Source organism: Oryzias latipes, chromosome 17 (assembly GCF_053564925.1).
Source record: "Oryzias latipes strain Hd-rR chromosome 17, Olatipes_Hd-rR_3.1".
NCBI lineage: Eukaryota > Metazoa > Chordata > Actinopteri > Beloniformes > Adrianichthyidae > Oryzias > Oryzias latipes.
Genome location: NC_136253.1, coordinates 8,474,944 through 8,493,248, shown reverse-complemented (window position 1 = coordinate 8,493,248; position 18,305 = coordinate 8,474,944). Strand labels below are relative to the sequence as shown.

At 50.6% G+C, this 18,305-nt stretch overlaps 1 protein-coding gene across 2 annotated transcripts in view; it reads left to right on the top strand.

Moving 5' to 3' along the window:
- Positions 1-18,305, top strand: part of agla (amylo-alpha-1, 6-glucosidase, 4-alpha-glucanotransferase a) — a 35,567-nt gene that overhangs the window by 12,001 nt on the left and 5,261 nt on the right. Inside the window, exons 11-34 of one of the 2 annotated variants that reach the window (XM_011486144.4) lie at positions 1,154-1,293; positions 1,392-1,579; positions 3,147-3,270; positions 3,520-3,683; positions 3,753-3,854; positions 4,623-4,778; positions 4,903-5,053; positions 5,174-5,298; positions 5,580-5,692; positions 7,207-7,341; positions 8,690-8,820; positions 8,891-9,027; positions 9,176-9,309; positions 10,092-10,267; positions 10,346-10,448; positions 10,536-10,659; positions 14,132-14,233; positions 14,384-14,495; positions 14,991-15,126; positions 16,178-16,290; positions 16,364-16,575; positions 16,651-16,748; positions 16,827-16,914; positions 17,350-17,483. In XM_011486144.4, coding sequence (XP_011484446.1) covers positions 1,154-1,293; positions 1,392-1,579; positions 3,147-3,270; positions 3,520-3,683; positions 3,753-3,854; positions 4,623-4,778; positions 4,903-5,053; positions 5,174-5,298; positions 5,580-5,692; positions 7,207-7,341; positions 8,690-8,820; positions 8,891-9,027; positions 9,176-9,309; positions 10,092-10,267; positions 10,346-10,448; positions 10,536-10,659; positions 14,132-14,233; positions 14,384-14,495; positions 14,991-15,126; positions 16,178-16,290; positions 16,364-16,575; positions 16,651-16,748; positions 16,827-16,914; positions 17,350-17,483 — 3,198 coding nt within the window. Of the gene's footprint in view, positions 1-1,153; positions 1,294-1,391; positions 1,580-2,831; positions 2,956-3,146; positions 3,271-3,519; positions 3,684-3,752; positions 3,855-4,622; positions 4,779-4,902; positions 5,054-5,173; positions 5,299-5,579; positions 5,693-7,206; positions 7,342-8,689; positions 8,821-8,890; positions 9,028-9,175; positions 9,310-10,091; positions 10,268-10,345; positions 10,449-10,535; positions 10,660-14,131; positions 14,234-14,383; positions 14,496-14,990; positions 15,127-16,177; positions 16,291-16,363; positions 16,576-16,650; positions 16,749-16,826; positions 16,915-17,349; positions 17,484-18,305 lie in introns of both variants that reach the window. The other variant, XM_004078663.4, reaches the window with a different exon arrangement.

The following is an 18,305-nucleotide window of genomic DNA, read 5'->3' as shown; positions in this document are numbered from 1 at the left end:
TGATCGGAAACACATGTTTTTCCATCCTAAATATGTCAACCGTATGATAAAACTGCAAACCGTGTTTTAGACAACATGCAGACTGTTTGTGCCCTTTTTGTTACAGGGAAACCTACATGGATCCCTGAAATCAATGGATGTTATGAAAAGTAAAAATGAAAGATTGGAAAAGATCATCCAGAGATTGTTGAGGTCCATGTTCAGCTAAAGTCTGTCTTTCTCTAAAATGTGTCTTTAGATTAGATCACAAGTCGGTCTGTTTTAAAAATATTACAGATTTCATGCGAACATGAACATTTAAGGCGACCACAGCTGCTCGCCACGTTCAGAATGTAAAGCTTTACAGAACCTCCCTGATGCAGCCACGAGAAGAAAACCGATGACCGATGAATTTGCTTTCTTCACGTAAGACGATGGCTGAAAGTAAACAAGAAAAAAAAACCGGAACGTTGCCACAAATCGATACTGACAATCCACAAACCTTTAGGCATGTGAGACAATACAGAAGGTTTTGGGAAGACTGGCTCCATTCTTCATGAACAGACGTAATAATGAAAGCACACTGAGGGCGGTAGATTGTCTGTAGTGTCAAACATAGTGGAGGTTTCTGTTCTGCTACACTGCGTTCAACACCAGGAAGAGTACAAGGTTATCCCCAGATACCACCGTGTGTGAAAAAACCCCTGTGAACCCTAAGCTTCATCCAGCTGAACCTTTTTTGTCAGGAGCAGAGACATGCCGTCCTGGAAGTAACTCCGAGTGCACGACTCTGATGGAAACAGAACATTGCTCTTGAGATTCAGGTGTTCGGTTGGATCGTAAAAAATGTAAAAAAAAATGTTTTTGCAGTGTTTTGAAAGTGAAGCAGCTGAGCTGGTTTCTGGATCACTTCCAAAGTGCAGCTGAAGTTTAGCTTTAAATGACGGGTAAAATAGAAAAAAATGGAAACTCCAGCAGGAATTCTACAAACATATCAATTCACAGATAACATGGATTAATATTGAAGAATTCAGTTCAGCTTTTTAACATTTAGAGGTTTTCTGTTGTTAACACACTAGAATGACCCTCAGTGAGTACCTGCAGTGCTCATGGGGGAGTCGCTCTCCCAGCCACGGCTGGGTGTTGGTGGATGACCTTTTGGTTTTCTTCTAAGGTATTTCACCTATCCATATGAGGACATGACTCTGGAGGAGGAGATGCAGCTTCTGGACCAACCAGATAAGATGCAGCACTTTTTGGCTCACAACGGTTGGGTGATGGACGATGATCCACTGCGCAATTTTGCTGAGCCAGGTAGACACAATAAACATCAGCGTGCTGATCGACGCCATCGCTGCAGTTGCACAACCTCTTCTAGGCAATGCAAAGCTTTGATGGATCATTGTGGGCAGGCTCCAACGTGTACCTGCGGCGTGAGCTGGTCTGCTGGGGCGACAGCGTCAAACTGCGCTATGGTAACGGACCTGAAGACTGTCCCTACCTGTGGGAACACATGAAGACGTACACTGAGATCACAGCCAAACACTTCCATGGAGTCCGGCTGGACAACTGCCACTCTACACCGTTGCATGTCGCCGAGGTGCGTCTTTAAACACCAACTTATCATGCAAAGTTTGGGCAGGTTCCTTATCGGGGAAGAACCTGGAACTCCCAGTAACGTTCACGCCGAACGCGATTCGTCAAGACAGGCCAGTTTCAATGTTAGGTCAGTAGTACAGGTGTGATCTGAGGTCCTGAGCGACGGGCTCGGCGCAGCGGTCCAGCTGATTTGGGCGTCCCAGTGAGAATTCAAATACTTGAACTTTGGTGAGGTTGTCGTGTCAACCAATCGGGTACTCTGGTCAGGTTTGGGCACGTGGCGTTTTCAGTGACTCGATCAGAAAGTGAAGTTAAAAATTCAATATGGCAGATTGATGTGGGTTCTCGTTCGAAAGTTCCATCTGTCCGTCCATCCAGCTGTCTGTCCATCCATCCATCCCTCTCGGTGGGGGCAGGGTTGCTGGATCCGGTTCTGGCTACTGTTGGGTGGAAATAAGAAGAATATCTCAAAATTCAGGCCCTGCTCTGGTCGTCTGAACTTTGTGATATTCTTCTTATTTTCATCGAGACAAATATAACAGAGGTCCCCAGATTTTCTTCTTGTTTTTATTTTCCCCTCTCGGGTTATGGGGGACAGTAAGCCTTCAAACTGGGTCACAGAGAGACAGAAACACTGCGGAAGCGGCCGCCATTCAGTTGCAGCAGGAATGAAGCTCACCGTTCCGGAAGAGTCTCTGAATGATGTCTTGAAGACAGAGACGTGATTACCGCTGCTTTTGCAGAACTCTGCAAAATGAATAAACCGGGTCTAAACATCATCCGGGTCATTCATGCATTGTGAATGAAATAAACACAGACTCCGCTCCAGGTAGCAATCAGGCTAAAAATATATGGCCGTAGCTCCTCCCACACGCGGCTGTGGTGTTGAGCTATGAACACCTTTTCGTACAGGTGTCGAGTAGCGAATTTGCCACATGGCGACGCACAGGCAGCCAGGATGAATGTGTGTATGGCGTCCAGTGTGAACGCAGCTTTAGGTTGGCGTTTTCTTAAATGGCGACTACCAGAACCAGCCCATGAACGCCTCACTGATGACGGGTCTGCATCCTAACTGACATGCTTTCAGTAACAGTGAAAACGGAACAGGACGGCTGGGATGGGACCAGTCTGAATTCCAGAATGCTGGAACGGCATCAGAACAGAGTCATGGACTCTGAAAAACATGAGGTCAAACTGTTGCAGCTGCTGTTCTTCTCTCCCTGTGTGTGCTGCTGTTGTCCCGTCTGGTTCAGGCCATGTTAGATGCAGCCCGAGAGGTTAGACCCAACCTGTATGTGATCGCTGAGCTGTTCACGGGCAGCGAGCGCATTGACAACGTGTTTGTCAACCAACTGGGACTCAGCAGTCTTATACGAGGTACATGCTCGTGTCTAACTGTGCTGTCTGTCTCTCTGTCTCTTTCTTCCTCGCACACACTCTTCTCCCCATCTCTACCGTTTCATTCCTCCACTGCATGGTGTGGTTGCTCTGAGGCCCTTCATTAACTGCCTGCAACCCCCCAAACACTGGCTATCCTCCGTCCGCCCTCCCTTTCTGTGGCTTTTCAGTCCATGCTAGGTGTGGCCCGAGGGGTGTGTCCTAACCTGTATGTGGTGGCCGAATTGTTTACTGGCAGCGAGGAGCTCGACAACATCTTTGTCACCAAGCTTGGGATCACATCGCTGATAAGAGGTGCAGTACTCTGCAAAACTACACCATAAATACCCTCATCTGTAACACTTGCACACAAAGACACACACTCGTTCTGTGATTGCTGCATGGCAGATGCTGTGGAGAAAGAAAACTCTAAATGCATCAGACTGCAGGGATACAAGCGACGTCTCCCAAATGTTGTCCTGCATCGCTACAGATGACACTATCAGAAAGGTTCAGTTGCTGGTCTAGAAAGGGATCACAGAAGCCCCTCTCCCCCCTTCACAGAGGCCATGTCTGCACATGACAGCCACGAGGAAGGCCGGCTGGTTTACCGCTATGGAGGAGAGCCGGTCGGTGCCTTCGTTCAGCCCAGCCTCCGCCCTCTGGTGCCCTCTATCGCCCATGCAATGTTTCTGGATGTCACCCATGATAACGAGTGTCCCATACAGGTGAGTCTGTGGACTCTGCCTTTTCCAGTCCGATTCCCTTTGCTTCTCTGAACCCCTGTGTCTTTGCAGCTACGCTCCGTTCTGGACTCTTTACCCTCTTCTGCCATCGTCTCCATGGCCTGCTGTGCCACCGGCTCCACCCGAGGATATGATGAACTGGTGCCTCATCAGGTCATTTCAAACGTCTCGCTTCAGTTGCCATCAACAGAATTATGGACATCTTTGTAAATTAGCCACTAGCAGACTCAAAGTTTTCATTTTACTGTTTATACTTGGTTATAGCATTTGTTAGATTTGTAATATTTGTTTGACTTCTCCTTATTGAACTTTTAGTTGATTAGCCACAAACTCAGTCTGAGATGACTGGACTCACCGGCTTCCCTCTGTGAGACAGTCTGTGCCTCAATGTGGCTAAAGGAGAGACGCTGCTGCAGGGACATGTCAGCTGTTGGGACAGCTGGACCGACTTTTGAAGAAAGGGACGCTGCTTTTAGGATGCAGCCGTGGATCAGTCCACACGTGTGTTGGAGAGTTTGAGTGAAAGCAGTGGGAGCGTAAAAGCAGACAAAACGAGGACTCTGAGGTGTTCCTGTCCTGCTGAAGGAACACAGTAGTTCTCTTTGGTAGCTTAGCAGCAGGGCCAGGGTCAGGCTGCACAGAGCCGTTTGGGGTTTTCTGAGTTCCCGTCTTCGTTGGCAGCGAGTTCCTCCTTCTTTCAGCATTTAACGACCTGTTTATGTAAATGTCAAAGCATCATGACCCGGGTTGGTCTTTCTTGTTAATGGAAGCACTTGGATCAGTGTTGAAGTGCTGATGAGCACCTGGACAGGCGACTTCCTTCCAGTCCTTTTGTTCCCATGAAGCAGGATGTCTTCCACATTCAGGTGGGACTGTTCACATCAGAACATGGATGTAGCTGCTTGTTTGTGTGGATTACAGATATCTGTGGTCAAAGAGGAGAGGTTGTACCCCAAGTGGAACCCCGCAGCAGCCCCCTCCTCCACTGGGGAAGTTGGACCCCAGACTGGCATCATTGCTGGGAAGCGGGCTCTGAATAAACTGCATCAGGAACTAGCAGCACAGGGATTCGTGCAGGTACGATTCCACTGAAAGCAGCTTTCCTGCTGCTTGTCATGTAAACACCACAGCTGAAATGTCGGCTTCTTGCATTTGTGCTTGTGGTTTTAAACCAACCTCACTGTCTTCTCACCGTCTTCAGGTCTACGTAGACCAGGTGGATGCAGATATTGTTGCAATTACCCGTCACTGTCCCAGTACACACCAGTCTGTTGTCACTGTGAGCAGAACAGCCTTCTGGAAGCCCCAAACCCACCAGTATGACAGCAACGTTGCCCCCATGTTCATACCGGGTACGCCATCCTCTCTGTTGTTTCTGTGGCAGTGGTTCAGGCTGCAGCTCGCCTTTCGGTTTGACCGGCCTCATCTGGCAGATTCTATGAAGGAGGCGTTCTTCCTCTGTGTGTCTGCAGGACAAATCGAAGAAATAATTCTGGAGGCAAGAACGGTGGAGAGGAATGCTGGGACATATAAGGAGGATGCCAAATACATCAACGGCATGCTGGAGTACACCGTGGAAATAAAGGAACATATACCGGTAAAAATGCTTTGGATCTGCATAGTAATACACGGAACTACTACAGTAATACACGGGACTATTACAGTAATACACAGTACTATTACAGTAATACACAGGACTGTTACAGTAATACACAGGACTGGCACAGAAATACATAAAACTATTATAGTAATGGTGCTTTTTTGTAACTGTATCATAACGTTTGCTTGTGTTTGCAGTTTGTGAGCCCACACAAAGACACACTCTTCCATAATCACGGTGGCAGTGATTAATCACAGCTTCCTCTCATTATTCTGCAGATCAGTCAGAGTACGGTGGTGAAACTCAGTGGAGTCACGTCCAAAGGCCGGTCCGAGTTTGTGCAGGAAATCCATTTCCAGAAGCTGACACCTGGCAGCGTCATCTCCTTCAGGTAGATAACAGACAACGATGGGCTGTTCATTCATTCACATGCTAAAAAGGTTATAACTCAAGTTTGAGTCAAACAATAACAGAACTGCCCCACCTGCCCTCCTCACTTGAGTGTGGGGGATGGTGAAGACAAATCAGTTCCGTCAGTTTGAGAAAAGAAAGTCCTTATTCTCCTGGAACACACTAGGAAAGACTATCGTTTTTTTTCTGAGATGAAAAATGGAGCCGTTGCTTTGAAGAAGGTTTTCAGCTGCTTGGCTCTCACCTGAGCAGCTGTAGCGGCTCCAAACCCTGGACTATCCAAAAGGAGACGTCTTTCAGCTAAAGCTGAACGCCTTGTTTCAAGGCTGTGCCACACCGCCACTACTTACATTTGTGCATTTTCCACGTATGAACTTTTAGTCTTTCGTGATCTGTGCGTGATTTTCGTCATTCATACGTGTTTCTTGTGTTCGTCGATGTGCACAGATGTCCCTCGAGGGTTTCGGCTGACGACTCTTTACATGAATTCGGTTTTGAGCTGTTCAGAATTTTTGGTCGGTTGAAAATTACGCATTTTACACGTATTTTACGTAGTTTATACACAATTACTACATAAATCTTACACAGTTGTGCATGATTTTTGTGAGACACAAATTTGTGTCTTTCCATGACCGTTCCAGGTATGTCTAATGGACTTTTCGTTCATGTAATACTGATGTATAACTTTAACATCTGTATATCACATTCAGATTATGTAATTGATGCTCGAATCACTAATGAATTGCATGTAAAAAGTGCAATAATCACACACGGATCGTGCACGATTGGCGTATTGTGTGATGGGAACATAAATCAGCCGATTTTTCACCACTCAAGCAGTCTAGACTGAGTTGGGGGTCTCCTACTCCCCTCTGTGTGGATGTCGGGTCTCTCACGGGGCTTCCCCTTGGGGGAAGACGGGTCGTGTCTCCTCCCCCAAGGGGAATCTGTCTGTTAAATCAGAGCAAAACTTTGTGAGGGGCCCGCGGCGGGCGCTGACCGTGGTGCTGAAGTGATTTCTGGTCCCTGCTCTGAATGTCACAGTGAAGACATTCAGTGTAGCATCTTTGTGAAGTGAAGCAGTTTAGCTCAGGCAGTAGAGTAGGTTGTCCAACAACCGAAGGGTTGGCGGATCGATCCCCGCTCTCCCCAGCCAGCTGTCGCCCCCCGAGCGCGGCCAGCCTGCAGTTTACCGCTCCCCCCAGGGGAGGGGTCAAATTCGGAGAAAGAATGTCCCCATTGTGGGATAAATAAAGTAAAATTATTATCTTCTCGTACCTGTTATTAGATCTACATTCTTTTAACTGAACTATGGTAAAAACCCAGCATGCACAGGTGCTTAGGTGCTAGTGACATTCATTCCATGACAGTTAAGGTGGTAACCTCAACCTGCTGAATCCTTTCATGGTTTTTATGTTGTGATGGGACTCCTCCCTTTATCAAAAAAGCCAAAATAAAAACAGAATAAAGGTTAGACTTTTTTCTGCTCAACAGGGTCAGTTTGGACCCCAAAGCACAAAAGCTGGTAGGAGTCTTGAGGTATTATCTGTCCCAGTTCAGCCCAAAGTACAAGAGGGGCAGTGTGCCAGATGAAAACCCGCCTCCGGCTCTGCAGAAGCCCCTGGCTCAGTGAGTATTCCCCCTAATGTCTACACCTAATCTGAAAAGGATTGGGATTTATACTCTTGACATTTGGAGTTATTGAACACCTATCCACTGGAAAATAGAATTATGAACAACATGTGAAAATGAGCAATGGTCTGCAAAGAAAAAATAAAGGTTTGTTGTTTAATTAGGTCAGAATTGTAAGCAGTGCTCCAGTTAAAATGGTCAATCACAGTTACTGCATTTCTAATTTACCTTTTTTCAGTTCTAAAATTAAACATCACAAATGCTTCAGAAGTTTAAACATCAGCTCATCTCTAACCGCTGGTGGGATTTTCTTAAACAACCTCACATAATTTCCAGGCAAACTCACCCCCATTTGGAACAACCTTGACTTTCTAATTAACAAAGACATGATTCACTTTGCTTCTCCACCTCTCTTCCTTTTTACTCTCTTCCAGCCCTCCCTCACATTTTTCCTCTCTCCCTCCCCACACACACTAAATGTAACAAATAAATAAAAATAATAAAAAACAAAAAGGTGTTTATCCAAATTGACACACTGGTTTTCCAAGATATATAACCTTTTTTTGTGATAATAAAACCTGTCCAACACAAAAGGCCTTCAGCTCTCATCTGTTTGCTCAGCTGTTGGACAGAACAAGTAAAAAAAAATAAGACATGAACTTTCTTTGCCGGTTGGGAAGAATTTCACTAATGCTGAGAGACAAACCCGTTCTTCTGTTGGTTTGAACTGAAGCCTGAAAGAGCAGAGATACTTTGACCTTCAGAAGCAGTTTCTGATGTTGAGTGATGAAGTGCAGCATGGTAGACCGGTGTGCATCTCTTCACCTGTACGTCTAAAGAAACCAAACAGGAAAACACACGTGTACAGAATCCACTGGTCAAAAACTGGACTGTAAAACATTTATTTTAGATCATTTCTGACTATCTGGAACAAACATAAAGTGTTTTGGTTGGACTCTCATTGAAAAACCATCCCAGTAAAGATTTTAACTCTTCCATACGTTATGCTAATAAAAACAAACGGAAGAAAACTGCTTTATGGCTGCAAAACTGTCCATTAGAAATAATAATATTGGGAAATGTAAATGAGGTTGACTTGATTAAGTCAGAATGTATTACAGTTTTATTAGAGACTGTAATAATTGACATAAATAAACTTAAAAAGGAAGATTCTTCTTGATTTTTTTTTTTTTTTCTTAAACAGTGAGTTTTCTTTTTTAAATGTCAGACATCATCTAATGCAGTCATGTTGATGATACTGTTTTAGTCTTTTACCTTCCGATAAAGTTCTGTTCTGGGAAAAGGAGGATGAGAGCTGCTGGTGCTGAAGCTGCTTGTTCCACAGGCTGATGTCCAAGCTGACTCTGGCAGATATGAACATCCTGCTGTTTCGCTGCGAGTCAGAGGAACAAGAGGATGGAGGAGGAAGTTACAGCATCCCGGGCTGGGAGAGCCTGAAGTATGCCGGACTGCAAGGTACATGAACAAAGTCTGTCTTCTCAGAGGGATCTCTGGGTAGTGTAGGTCATAGACTGTGTGTCCACAGGTTTGATGTCGGTGTTGGCGAACATCCGCTCGAGCAACGACCTCGGTCATCCTTTATGTGCCAACCTCAGAGAGGGAGACTGGCTGAGCGACTATGTCTTCAAAAGGCTGATTAACCGAGACGGGCCGCTGTCACAGGTCAGGCTCTGGTGACTCGGATGCTTGTGTTACTCAGGTTGCAGATGGCTAAACGCCATCAGATTTTTAGCTGGGTGGCTTTTAAAGACCTCAGAGAAATGTGTGTGAAGCATCTTTGGTTGTTGAGGCTCTGTGGCGCTGTTGGCAGGTGGGCCAGTGGCTGGGGGCCATGTTTGACTATCTGAAGCACATCCCACGCTACCTCGTCCCTTGCTACTTTGATGCCATCCTGGTGTCCACCTACACCACAGCCCTGGACTCCACTTTCAAGCTGATGTCGGGGTAAGACGTGTTCACTTCCATCTGCTTAACCCTCGTGCTATCATAGATGACCCCACCCTTACATTGACGTGTTCTCCCTACCATGACAAAGGTGGATAAAGGTGGAAAGATTTCATGTAATCCATGGACACCAGTGAAGATCACAAATCATTGAAGAAAAAAGGTTCAGAGCACTGTCTAGTGGGTCTAGATGACCCAACTCCCAATGGTAAAGTGCCTAGGATAGCACAAAGGATAAAGGAGCAACACTTGCAGTCCTGTTGATGTAACTGCTAAGTCACTAGAACCTGTTGGCTTCACCACTAAGTGGCTTACAAGCTGCTCCACCTCCAATGTCAACAATCTGATTTACCAACACCAATAAAAGCCCTTTTCACCTCTGGACTTTGATTTCCAGTACCACCGTTTCAGGAGGACACTTTTATCGTGGTGAATACAAATCTCTCAAAATCCAGTGTGACCTTCTTGGAGAAGTGTCCCGACAACTGCACGCCTTCATCGTTCCTCCTCCAGAACCTGCTCAGCAGTAAAGGCTGGGCTTCAGTAGCACCCGTTTTTACTGACCAACACTGGATCAGTTCTATAACTGCCCATCCAGTACCGGGGGTTTAGTACGGCAGTGTGTCCGTTCACCTGGTAATTCCCCGTCCGTCCGTGAGCAGAACCTTTGGGTTCTTCAGTCTCCAGTGCTCACGGATCAAACCGTGCGGGGCAGATGTGACCAGGCTGCCACAGGTGAACGCACCTTTCTCCAAGCACCTCTTGTCTCTGTCTCAACACAGTTTTGTCCAGAACGGCTCCAGCTTTGTGCGCCACCTGGCACTGGGCTCGGTCCAGATGTGCGGTGCAGGACGCTTCCCCGCTCTCCCCCCGATTTCAGAGAAGCTGAGCGACGTGCCGTTTCGCCTCAGCGCCATCACAGGGAAGAAGGAGCAGTGCTGCGTGTCGATGGCTGCAGGTCTTCAAATCATTTCCAGGCACTTTGGAGGACTTCAGGGTTTTTGTCACTCTCACCCGTTTACTGGCCTTCCTTCAGGCCTGCCTCACTTCTCTGCTGGGATTTTCCGTTGCTGGGGGAGAGACACCTTCATCGCTCTCAGAGGACTGATGCTGATCACAGGGAGGCACGCTGAGGCTCGGTATGTGTGCTCCAAGACATGCTGGACCAGCGCCGTCTGCACCAAGCTCACCTCCCAGTGCTGATAATCTCCCCTTTGTTTCTGCAGGAACATCATTCTGGCTTTTGCCGGAACTTTGCGTCACGGTTTGATTCCCAACCTGCTGGGAGAAGGTCGCTGTGCCAGATACAACTGTCGAGATGCAGTGTGGTGGTGGCTTCAGTGCATCCAGGTATTCAAACTTAAAAGAAGACTTTATCCTGCAGTGAGAAACATCCAGCAGCAGACAAACATCTTTCATTCTAAAGAGAGATAGAAAAGTGTTTGTGTTTTTGAGCTTCTTCAATGACTGCATCTTAGCTCTAGGTAGAGTAAAGATGATCCTATCAGTGTTTTTACCAAAATTCAGAATTAATTCAAACCACAACTTTACTTTGCTGCACAGAACTTTCAAATGTGTTTTTTGGGGGGGTCTTCCAGTGAGGTGGATGCAGTCAAAGGCTTTATTCAGACTGGACTCATTTGATCTGCTTTAAGCGAACCAGAGTTTGTTTCCCCCGATAATCCAGAACTAGTTTTCAGTCTGAATACACCAAAAATGGACCCTGGTCAGGGACCAAGAACCGCTCTCTGACACATTTTTGGAAGTCCAATCAGATTGAGATTTGTTTTTTTTTGCATCTCCTCTGGCTCTCCTCTGCCTCTCCTCTGCCTCTCCCCTGCCTCTCCCCTGCCTCTCCCCTGCCTCTCCCCTGCCTCTCCCCTGCCTCTCCTCTGCCTCTCCTCTGCCTCTCCCCTGCCTCTCCCCTGCCTCTCCCCTGGCTCTCCTCTGCCTCTCCTCTGCCTCTCCCCTGGCTCTCCCCTGGCTCTCCCCTGCCTCTCCCCTGCCTCTCCCCTGCCTCTCCCCTGCCTCTCCCCTGCCTCTCCCCTGCCTCTCCCCTGCCTCTCCCCTGCCTCTCCCCTGCCTCTCCCCTGCCTCTCCCCTGGCTCTCCTCTGCCTCTCCTCTGGCTCTCCCCTGCCTCTCCCCTGGCTCTCCTCTGCCTCTCCCCTGGCTCTCCCCTGGCTCTCCCCTGGCTCTCCCCTGCCTCTCCCCTGCCTCTCCCCTGGCTCTCCTCTGCCTCTCCCCTGCCTCTCCCCTGCCTCTCCCCTGCCTCTCCCCTGCCTCTCCCCTGGCTCTCCCCTGGCTCTCCCCTGCCTCTCCCCTGCCTCTCCCCTGCCTCTCCCCTGCCTCTCCTCTGCCTCTCCTCTGGCTCTCCTCTGCCTCTCCTCTGCCTCTCCCCTGCCTCTCCCCTGCCTCTCCCCTGCCTCTCCCCTGCCTCTCCCCTGCCTCTCCTCTGCCTCTCCCCTGGCTCTCCCCTGCCTCTCCCCTGCCTCTCCCCTGCCTCTCCCCTGCCTCTCCTCTGCCTCTCCTCTGGCTCTCCTCTGCCTCTCCTCTGCCTCTCCCCTGCCTCTCCCCTGCCTCTCCCCTGCCTCTCCCCTGCCTCTCCCCTGCCTCTCCCCTGCCTCTCCCCTGCCTCTCCTCTGCCTCTCCTCTGCCTCTCCCCTGGCTCTCCCCTGGCTCTCCTCTGCCTCTCCCCTGGCTCTCCTCTGCCTCTCCCCTGGCTCTCCTCTGCCTCTCCCCTGGCTCTCCCCTGGCTCTCCCCTGGCTCTCCCCTGGCTCTCCCCTGGCTCTCCCCTGCCTCTCCCCTGGCTCTCCCCTGGCTCTCCCCTGGCTCTCCCCTGCCTCTCCCCTGCCTCTCCCCTGCCTCTCCCCTGCCTCTCCCCTGCCTCTCCCCTGCCTCTCCCCTGCCTCTCCCCTGCCTCTCCCCTGCCTCTCCCCTGCCTCTCCCCTGGCTCTCCCCTGGCTCTCCCCTGGCTCTCCCCTGCCTCTCCCCTGCCTCTCCCCTGCCTCTCCCCTGGCTCTCCCCTGCCTCTCCCCTGCCTCTCCCCTGCCTCTCCCCTGCCTCTCCCCTGCCTCTCCCCTGCCTCTCCCCTGCCTCTCCCCTGCCTCTCCCCTGCCTCTCCTCTGCTTCTCCTCTGCCTCTCCTCTGCCTCTCCCCTGGCTCTCCCCTGCCTCTCCCCTGGCTCTCCCCTGGCTCTCCCCTGCCTCTCCCCTGCCTCTCCCCTGCCTCTCCCCTGCCTCTCCCCTGGCTCTCCCCTGCCTCTCCCCTGCTTCTCCTCTGCCTCTCCTCTGCCTCTCCCCTGGCTCTCCCCTGCCTCTCCCCTGGCTCTCCCCTGGCTCTCCTTTGCCTCTCCCCTGCCTCTCCTCTGCCTCTCCCCTGCCTCTCCCCTGCCTCTCCCCTGGCTCTCCCCTGCCTCTCCTCTGCCTCTCCTCTGCTTCTCCTCTGCCTCTCCTCTGGCTCTCCCCTGGCTCTCCCCTGCCTCTCCCCTGGCTCTCCCCTGGCTCTCCCCTGCCTCTCCTCTGCCTCTCCTCTGCTTCTCCTCTGCCTCTCCTCTGCCTCTCCTCTGCCTCTCCTCTGGCTCTCCCCTGGCTCTCCCCTGCCTCTCCTCTGCCTCTCCTCTGCTTCTCCTCTGCCTCTCCTCTGGCTCTCCCCTGGCTCTCCCCTGGCTCTCCCCTGGCTCTCCCCTGGCTCTCCCCTGCCTCTCCCCTGGCTCTCCCCTGGCTCTCCCCTGGCTCTCCCCTGGCTCTCCCCTGCCTCTCCCCTGGCTCTCCTCTGCCTCTCCCCTGGCTCTCCCCTGCCTCTCCCCTGGCTCTCCCCTGGCTCTCCCCTGCCTCTCCCCTGCCTCTCCCCTGCCTCTCCCCTGCCTCTCCCCTGGCTCTCCCCTGCCTCTCCCCTGCCTCTCCTCTGCCTCTCCTCTGCCTCTCCCCTGCCTCTCCCCTGGCTCTCCTCTGCCTCTCCTCTGCCTCTCCCCTGCCTCTCCCCTGCCTCTCCTCTGCCTCTCCCCTGCCTCTCCCCTGGCTCTCCCCTGCCTCTCCCCTGCCTCTCCCCTGCCTCTCCCCTGCCTCTCCCCTGCCTCTCCCCTGCCTCTCCCCTGCCTCTCCCCTGGCTCTCCCCTGGCTCTCCTCTGCCTCTCCCCTGCTTCTCCTCTGCCTCTCCCCTGGCTCTCCCCTGGCTCTCCCCTGCCTCTCCCCTGGCTCTCCCCTGCCTCTCCTCTGCCTCTCCCCTGCTTCTCCCCTGGCTCTCCCCTGCCTCTCCTCTGCCTCTCCCCTGCTTCTCCCCTGCCTCTCCTCTGCCTCTCCTCTGGCTCTCCCCTGCCTCTCCCCTGCCTCTCCCCTGCCTCTCCCCTGCCTCTCCCCTGCCTCTCCTCTGCCTCTCCTCTGCCTCTCCCATGCCTCTCCCCTGCCTCTCCCCTGGCTCTCCCCTGCCTCTCCCCTGCCTCTCCTCTGCCTCTCCTCTGCCTCTCCTCTGCCTCTCCCCTGCCTCTCCTCTGGCTCTCCTCTGCCTCTCCCCTGCCTCTCCCCTGCCTCTCCCCTGCCTCTCCCCTGCCTCTCCCCTGCCTCTCCCCTGCCTCTCCCCTGCCTCTCCCCTGGCTCTCCCCTGCCTCTCCCCTGCCTCTCCCCTGCCTCTCCCCTGCCTCTCCCCTGCCTCTCCCCTGCCTCTACCCTGCCTCTCCCCTGCCTCTCCCCTGCCTCTCCCCTGCCTCTCCCCTGCCTCTCCCCTGCCTCTCCCCTGGCTCTCCCCTGGCTCTCCCCTGGCTCTCCCCTGGCTCTCCCCTGGCTCTCCTCTGCCTCTCCTCTGGCTCTCCTTTGACTGTCCTGCAGGATTACACCAACCACGTTCCAGACGGACAGCAGATCCTCCGCTGCCCGGTCACACGCATGTACCCAACTGATGACTGTGAGCCCTGTGGACCTGGAGAGGTGGTGCGTGTGCACACACTCGAGACGTGAAATTTCCACACAGTCGGCAGTTCAGTCGTTTTCATGAGCGTTTGTTACGCTGCCATGGTTTCCATAAAGGTCTGCATGCAAACGTTCACATGCTCATCACGTTCATTTCATGCTTTTGTGTAGGAGCAGCCTCTGCACGATGTCATCCAGGAGGCTCTGCAGCGCCACCTGGAGGGAATTTCTTTCAGAGAGAGAGATGCTGGACCCAAGATCGACATGCACATGCGTGATGAAGGTGGAGTATGGCATGTGTGTGTGTGTGTGTGTCTGTCTGTTTGCATGCGTCTGTATTAAAAACATTTCAACAAATGCAATGAGAACAAAATAAAATCCAAATAATAATTTAGTGATTTCTTTTGATTGGGATGCCAAAGTAATCTTTACAATATTATTGTTTTAGACTTGGATTCCTGAGTTTTCTTATGTTACCTATTTCTGATTTCACTTTTTAGATGAGGGACAATATGCAGCAGTAATGATTGCAAATGATATTTGTGTTAGTTAAAAGCAGAAGAACATCCATCAAAAGAAACACAGACCATCCAGTGGAGAGGCCGGCGTGTCTCAGGTGGACCAGACGGACTCACTGCAAACACATGAATGAGTGTTTGGGTCTATGAGAACACAAATGTGGTTCAGTTTAGTCTAAAAAGGCTGAAGATGACCGAGAGGAGAAAGAGGATTCTAGGCACACAGACGGCCAATGGCGGGGCTTGTTTCTGTCTTCCAGGGTTCACAGTGGAGGCTAAAGTGGACCACGCCACTGGATTTGTGATGGGGGGGAACCGCTTCAACTGTGGGACATGGATGGACAAAATGGGGGAGAGCGACAGAGCGCGGAACAAAGGCATGCCCGCAACTCCCAGGTCAGGCGTCACGGAAACGACGGGACAGGTTGTCAAAAACGGCACTGCCTCTGTTAGTTTGTTTGTTTTTAGCTGTCAGCAGGGAATGATCCAACCGCGCTGATGCTGCCTGGTCACCTTTTAGTTTTGCGTTTGCCCCAGGAACGGTCAAAGGTTAACAATAAGGATGCCAATTTCCCAGAATCCTGAAGTTGTGTGTTTACTGGAATCAGCAGCCAAAGTCTCTGAAGCGTCAGCAAACGTTGCTGTGGGGGAAAAATAAAAAAAGAAGTGCTGCTGATGAAAGGAAGAATCCAGTTTTGGATGACATACGTGCTTCTAAATGCAAAGCAACATCTGAAAGGAACTTTTGACATTTTCTACAAGTTAAAAATTAGTTACACAGTTTTTGGAAATTATTTTAGGAATTTCAAATCATTATTTGTGTAAATAAACGTTTAGGGATAAAAAGTGTTTTTCAACTGTGTAGATTTTCTGGTTTCAAGCTGAATTGTTTTGTAAAAATAGAAAAAAAAAGCCTTTTTTCTATTACAAAATCATAAAATGCTCATATTTATTGATTTTTAATTTAATTCAGAACATCTCCTGTAGGTATAAAAGGACAGTTTAGGGAACCTTTACAATCCAGTGGGCTCTGCGGTTGGTAGTTTGATTCCTGAGTCCCGGTCTCTCTGGTAGAAGATGAGAGTTACAGAAATGAGATAAGGTCAAAGGTCAGAAAACCTTGTTTTGCTGTTTCTAAACGGTGTTCAGAGGCTGGTCTGCTCTGATGAAGCAGCACTTCATCACTTCATCGACCCTGATGCTCTTGGCCAGAAATGTGATTAAGTATCCAGGAATGTTCCAACTCCAGATGAATCAGCAGTTTTTAAAAGAGCAGAACCCTTTCAGCAACCATGCCTGAAACGTTCTGGAATCAGAAAGTGTTAAGATATCCGCTCGTGAGTTTTTGAAGGGACGGTTGATGCTCCACTGCTGACGGGACTTGAAAGACATTTTCCCGCCGTGTTGTAGCGCAGTGGAGACCTGACCGTTCTGCATTTGTGTGCAGAGACGGAGCCGCCGTGGAGATCGTCGGCCTCAGCAAGTCGGCGGTCCGTTGGCTCGTGGAGCTCCACGCCAAAGGACTGTTCCCCTACGATGGAGCTAACGTCCACAGAGACGGTACGCACCCACTCACGCAGCGAGCATCGTGCCACAGAGCGATGTCACCGTCATGGTGTCTGCTGTGTTCCAGGTAAAGAGGTGTTCATCTCCTACGCTCAGTGGAACCAGCAGCTCCAGCAGTCCTTTGAAGCGGAGTTCTGGGTGCCTGAGGATCCCGCGGACCCAAATGAAAAGCACCCTGAGCTGGTGCATAAGAGAGGCATTTATAAGGACAGCTACGGAGCTTCCAGCCCCTGGTGTGACTACCAGCTGAGACCCAATTTCCCCATCGCCATGGTGGTGGTGAGCCGAAGCCTCAAACGGTTTGTGAGCGGTTCCGGAGCGGAGCTCTGAGCCGAGCATGTGTTTGTGCCACAGGCTCCAGAGATGTTCACACCGGAGAGGGCCTGGAAGGCTCTGGAGGTCGCCGAGAAGAAACTGCTGGGACCACTGGGAATGAAAACTCTGGACCCTGAGTAATGATGGAGGACACAGCCCTGCTTCTCTCTGGACGGCATTTCTGCTCAGTCTAAAAGTTTCTTTGTCTGTCTCAGTGATATGGTGTACTGCGGTGTCTACGACAACGCTCTGGACAACGACAACTACAACCTGGCCAAAGGCTTCAACTACCATCAGGGACCGGTGAGCAAAAAGTAGAATAATCAAGAACGTACTGGCAGACATGAGCTTCAGCTCCTCTGCAGTTATTTTGGGTTCAGTAAGTCCAGGTTATTTCTGGAGGCTGAGCTTTCATGGGCCTGAAATATTTTAGGCAGTGAAGCATTCAAAGCCTTTAGGATGGTGGCTTTGGTTCCAGAGTCTCATCTATGAAAGATCTCTCTGCCGGTTCTGAAAAGTCCAAAAGAAAGACTAATCCACCAAGCTTTTTGTGTGAACCGAAGACTTCCCCACCACGTCTTCGATGTTTGTGCTTACATGTGGTCTCTGACGGCCATCCACGTGTCCCGGTGGCTCAGCAGCTACAGAAAAAACCCGCAGACTCCAAGGGAGTCCAGAAACGTGTGGCGCAGGAAGAAACTCTGCAGTCACAGTGCTCGTCTGTGTGTCCGTGCACAGGAGTGGCTGTGGCCAGTCGGCTACTTCCTGCGGGCTAAACTCTACTTCGCCAAGAAGCTTGGAGAGGACACCTACAGCAAGACGATGACGCTGGTGAAAAATGTCTTATCCCAGCACTACACTCACCTGGAGAGGTAAGCAGGGCGTTTCCCGCCACCGCAGAACATTTTTGAGGGTTATTTACTGGACCTGCAGACAGAAGCTGCTGTTCAGACCTGGGGCACATTCATCCTCCTCTTCCTCAACCTTCAGTCCAGTGCTCCTGGTTTCCCCACACAGAAACGAGGATGCATTTCCGCTGCATCCAACCTGAGACCGCAGCAGAATGAAAGAAGTCCTCTGCACCTATAAGGGTGGGGGGCAAATGTCCAGACTGGGTGGGAGTCTGGGTGGAACAGCGGCTGTAGCTGGTAGCCTGGGCGCTCTGAGGCCAGCCGCTTTAACAAGGAGAAGGGAGATTGGGAGGTGGTTCCACCAAAGCTTTGCTATGGGGGAATTCAACCAGGAACCCCCCAGGAACACTGCTGGCTGAGAGGGAGGGGCTCTGTTCAGGAAATATGGCAGTATAAGCTTTATTAAAACCCAGATGAAATCATTGAACTGCTGAAAGCTGCGGACACTGAAGAAAAGCTGAAGCTGGAGGAGAGAAGATCTTGACTGGTCCTCAGAACTCTGGCTGCAGCTTTACAGAACAATCTAGAAGGAACAAATGCTGTAAATCCATTTAGACCATGGTCCAGGTGAATTCTCGACTCTGGTCATTAAAACAATGATGTACGTCTAAAAAAGTAGTTCCGGTCACATAGCTTCAATGTTCTGTATCACTGCTCTGGCTTCTTTCAAACAAACTTTTTCTTCATCATCTGGACAAAAACGAGCGGTGAGGGGAGAACTTTCTCTCTGAACTCATGCTTTATTCAACCCATTGCGACCATCAGCATAGATATCACTTTCCT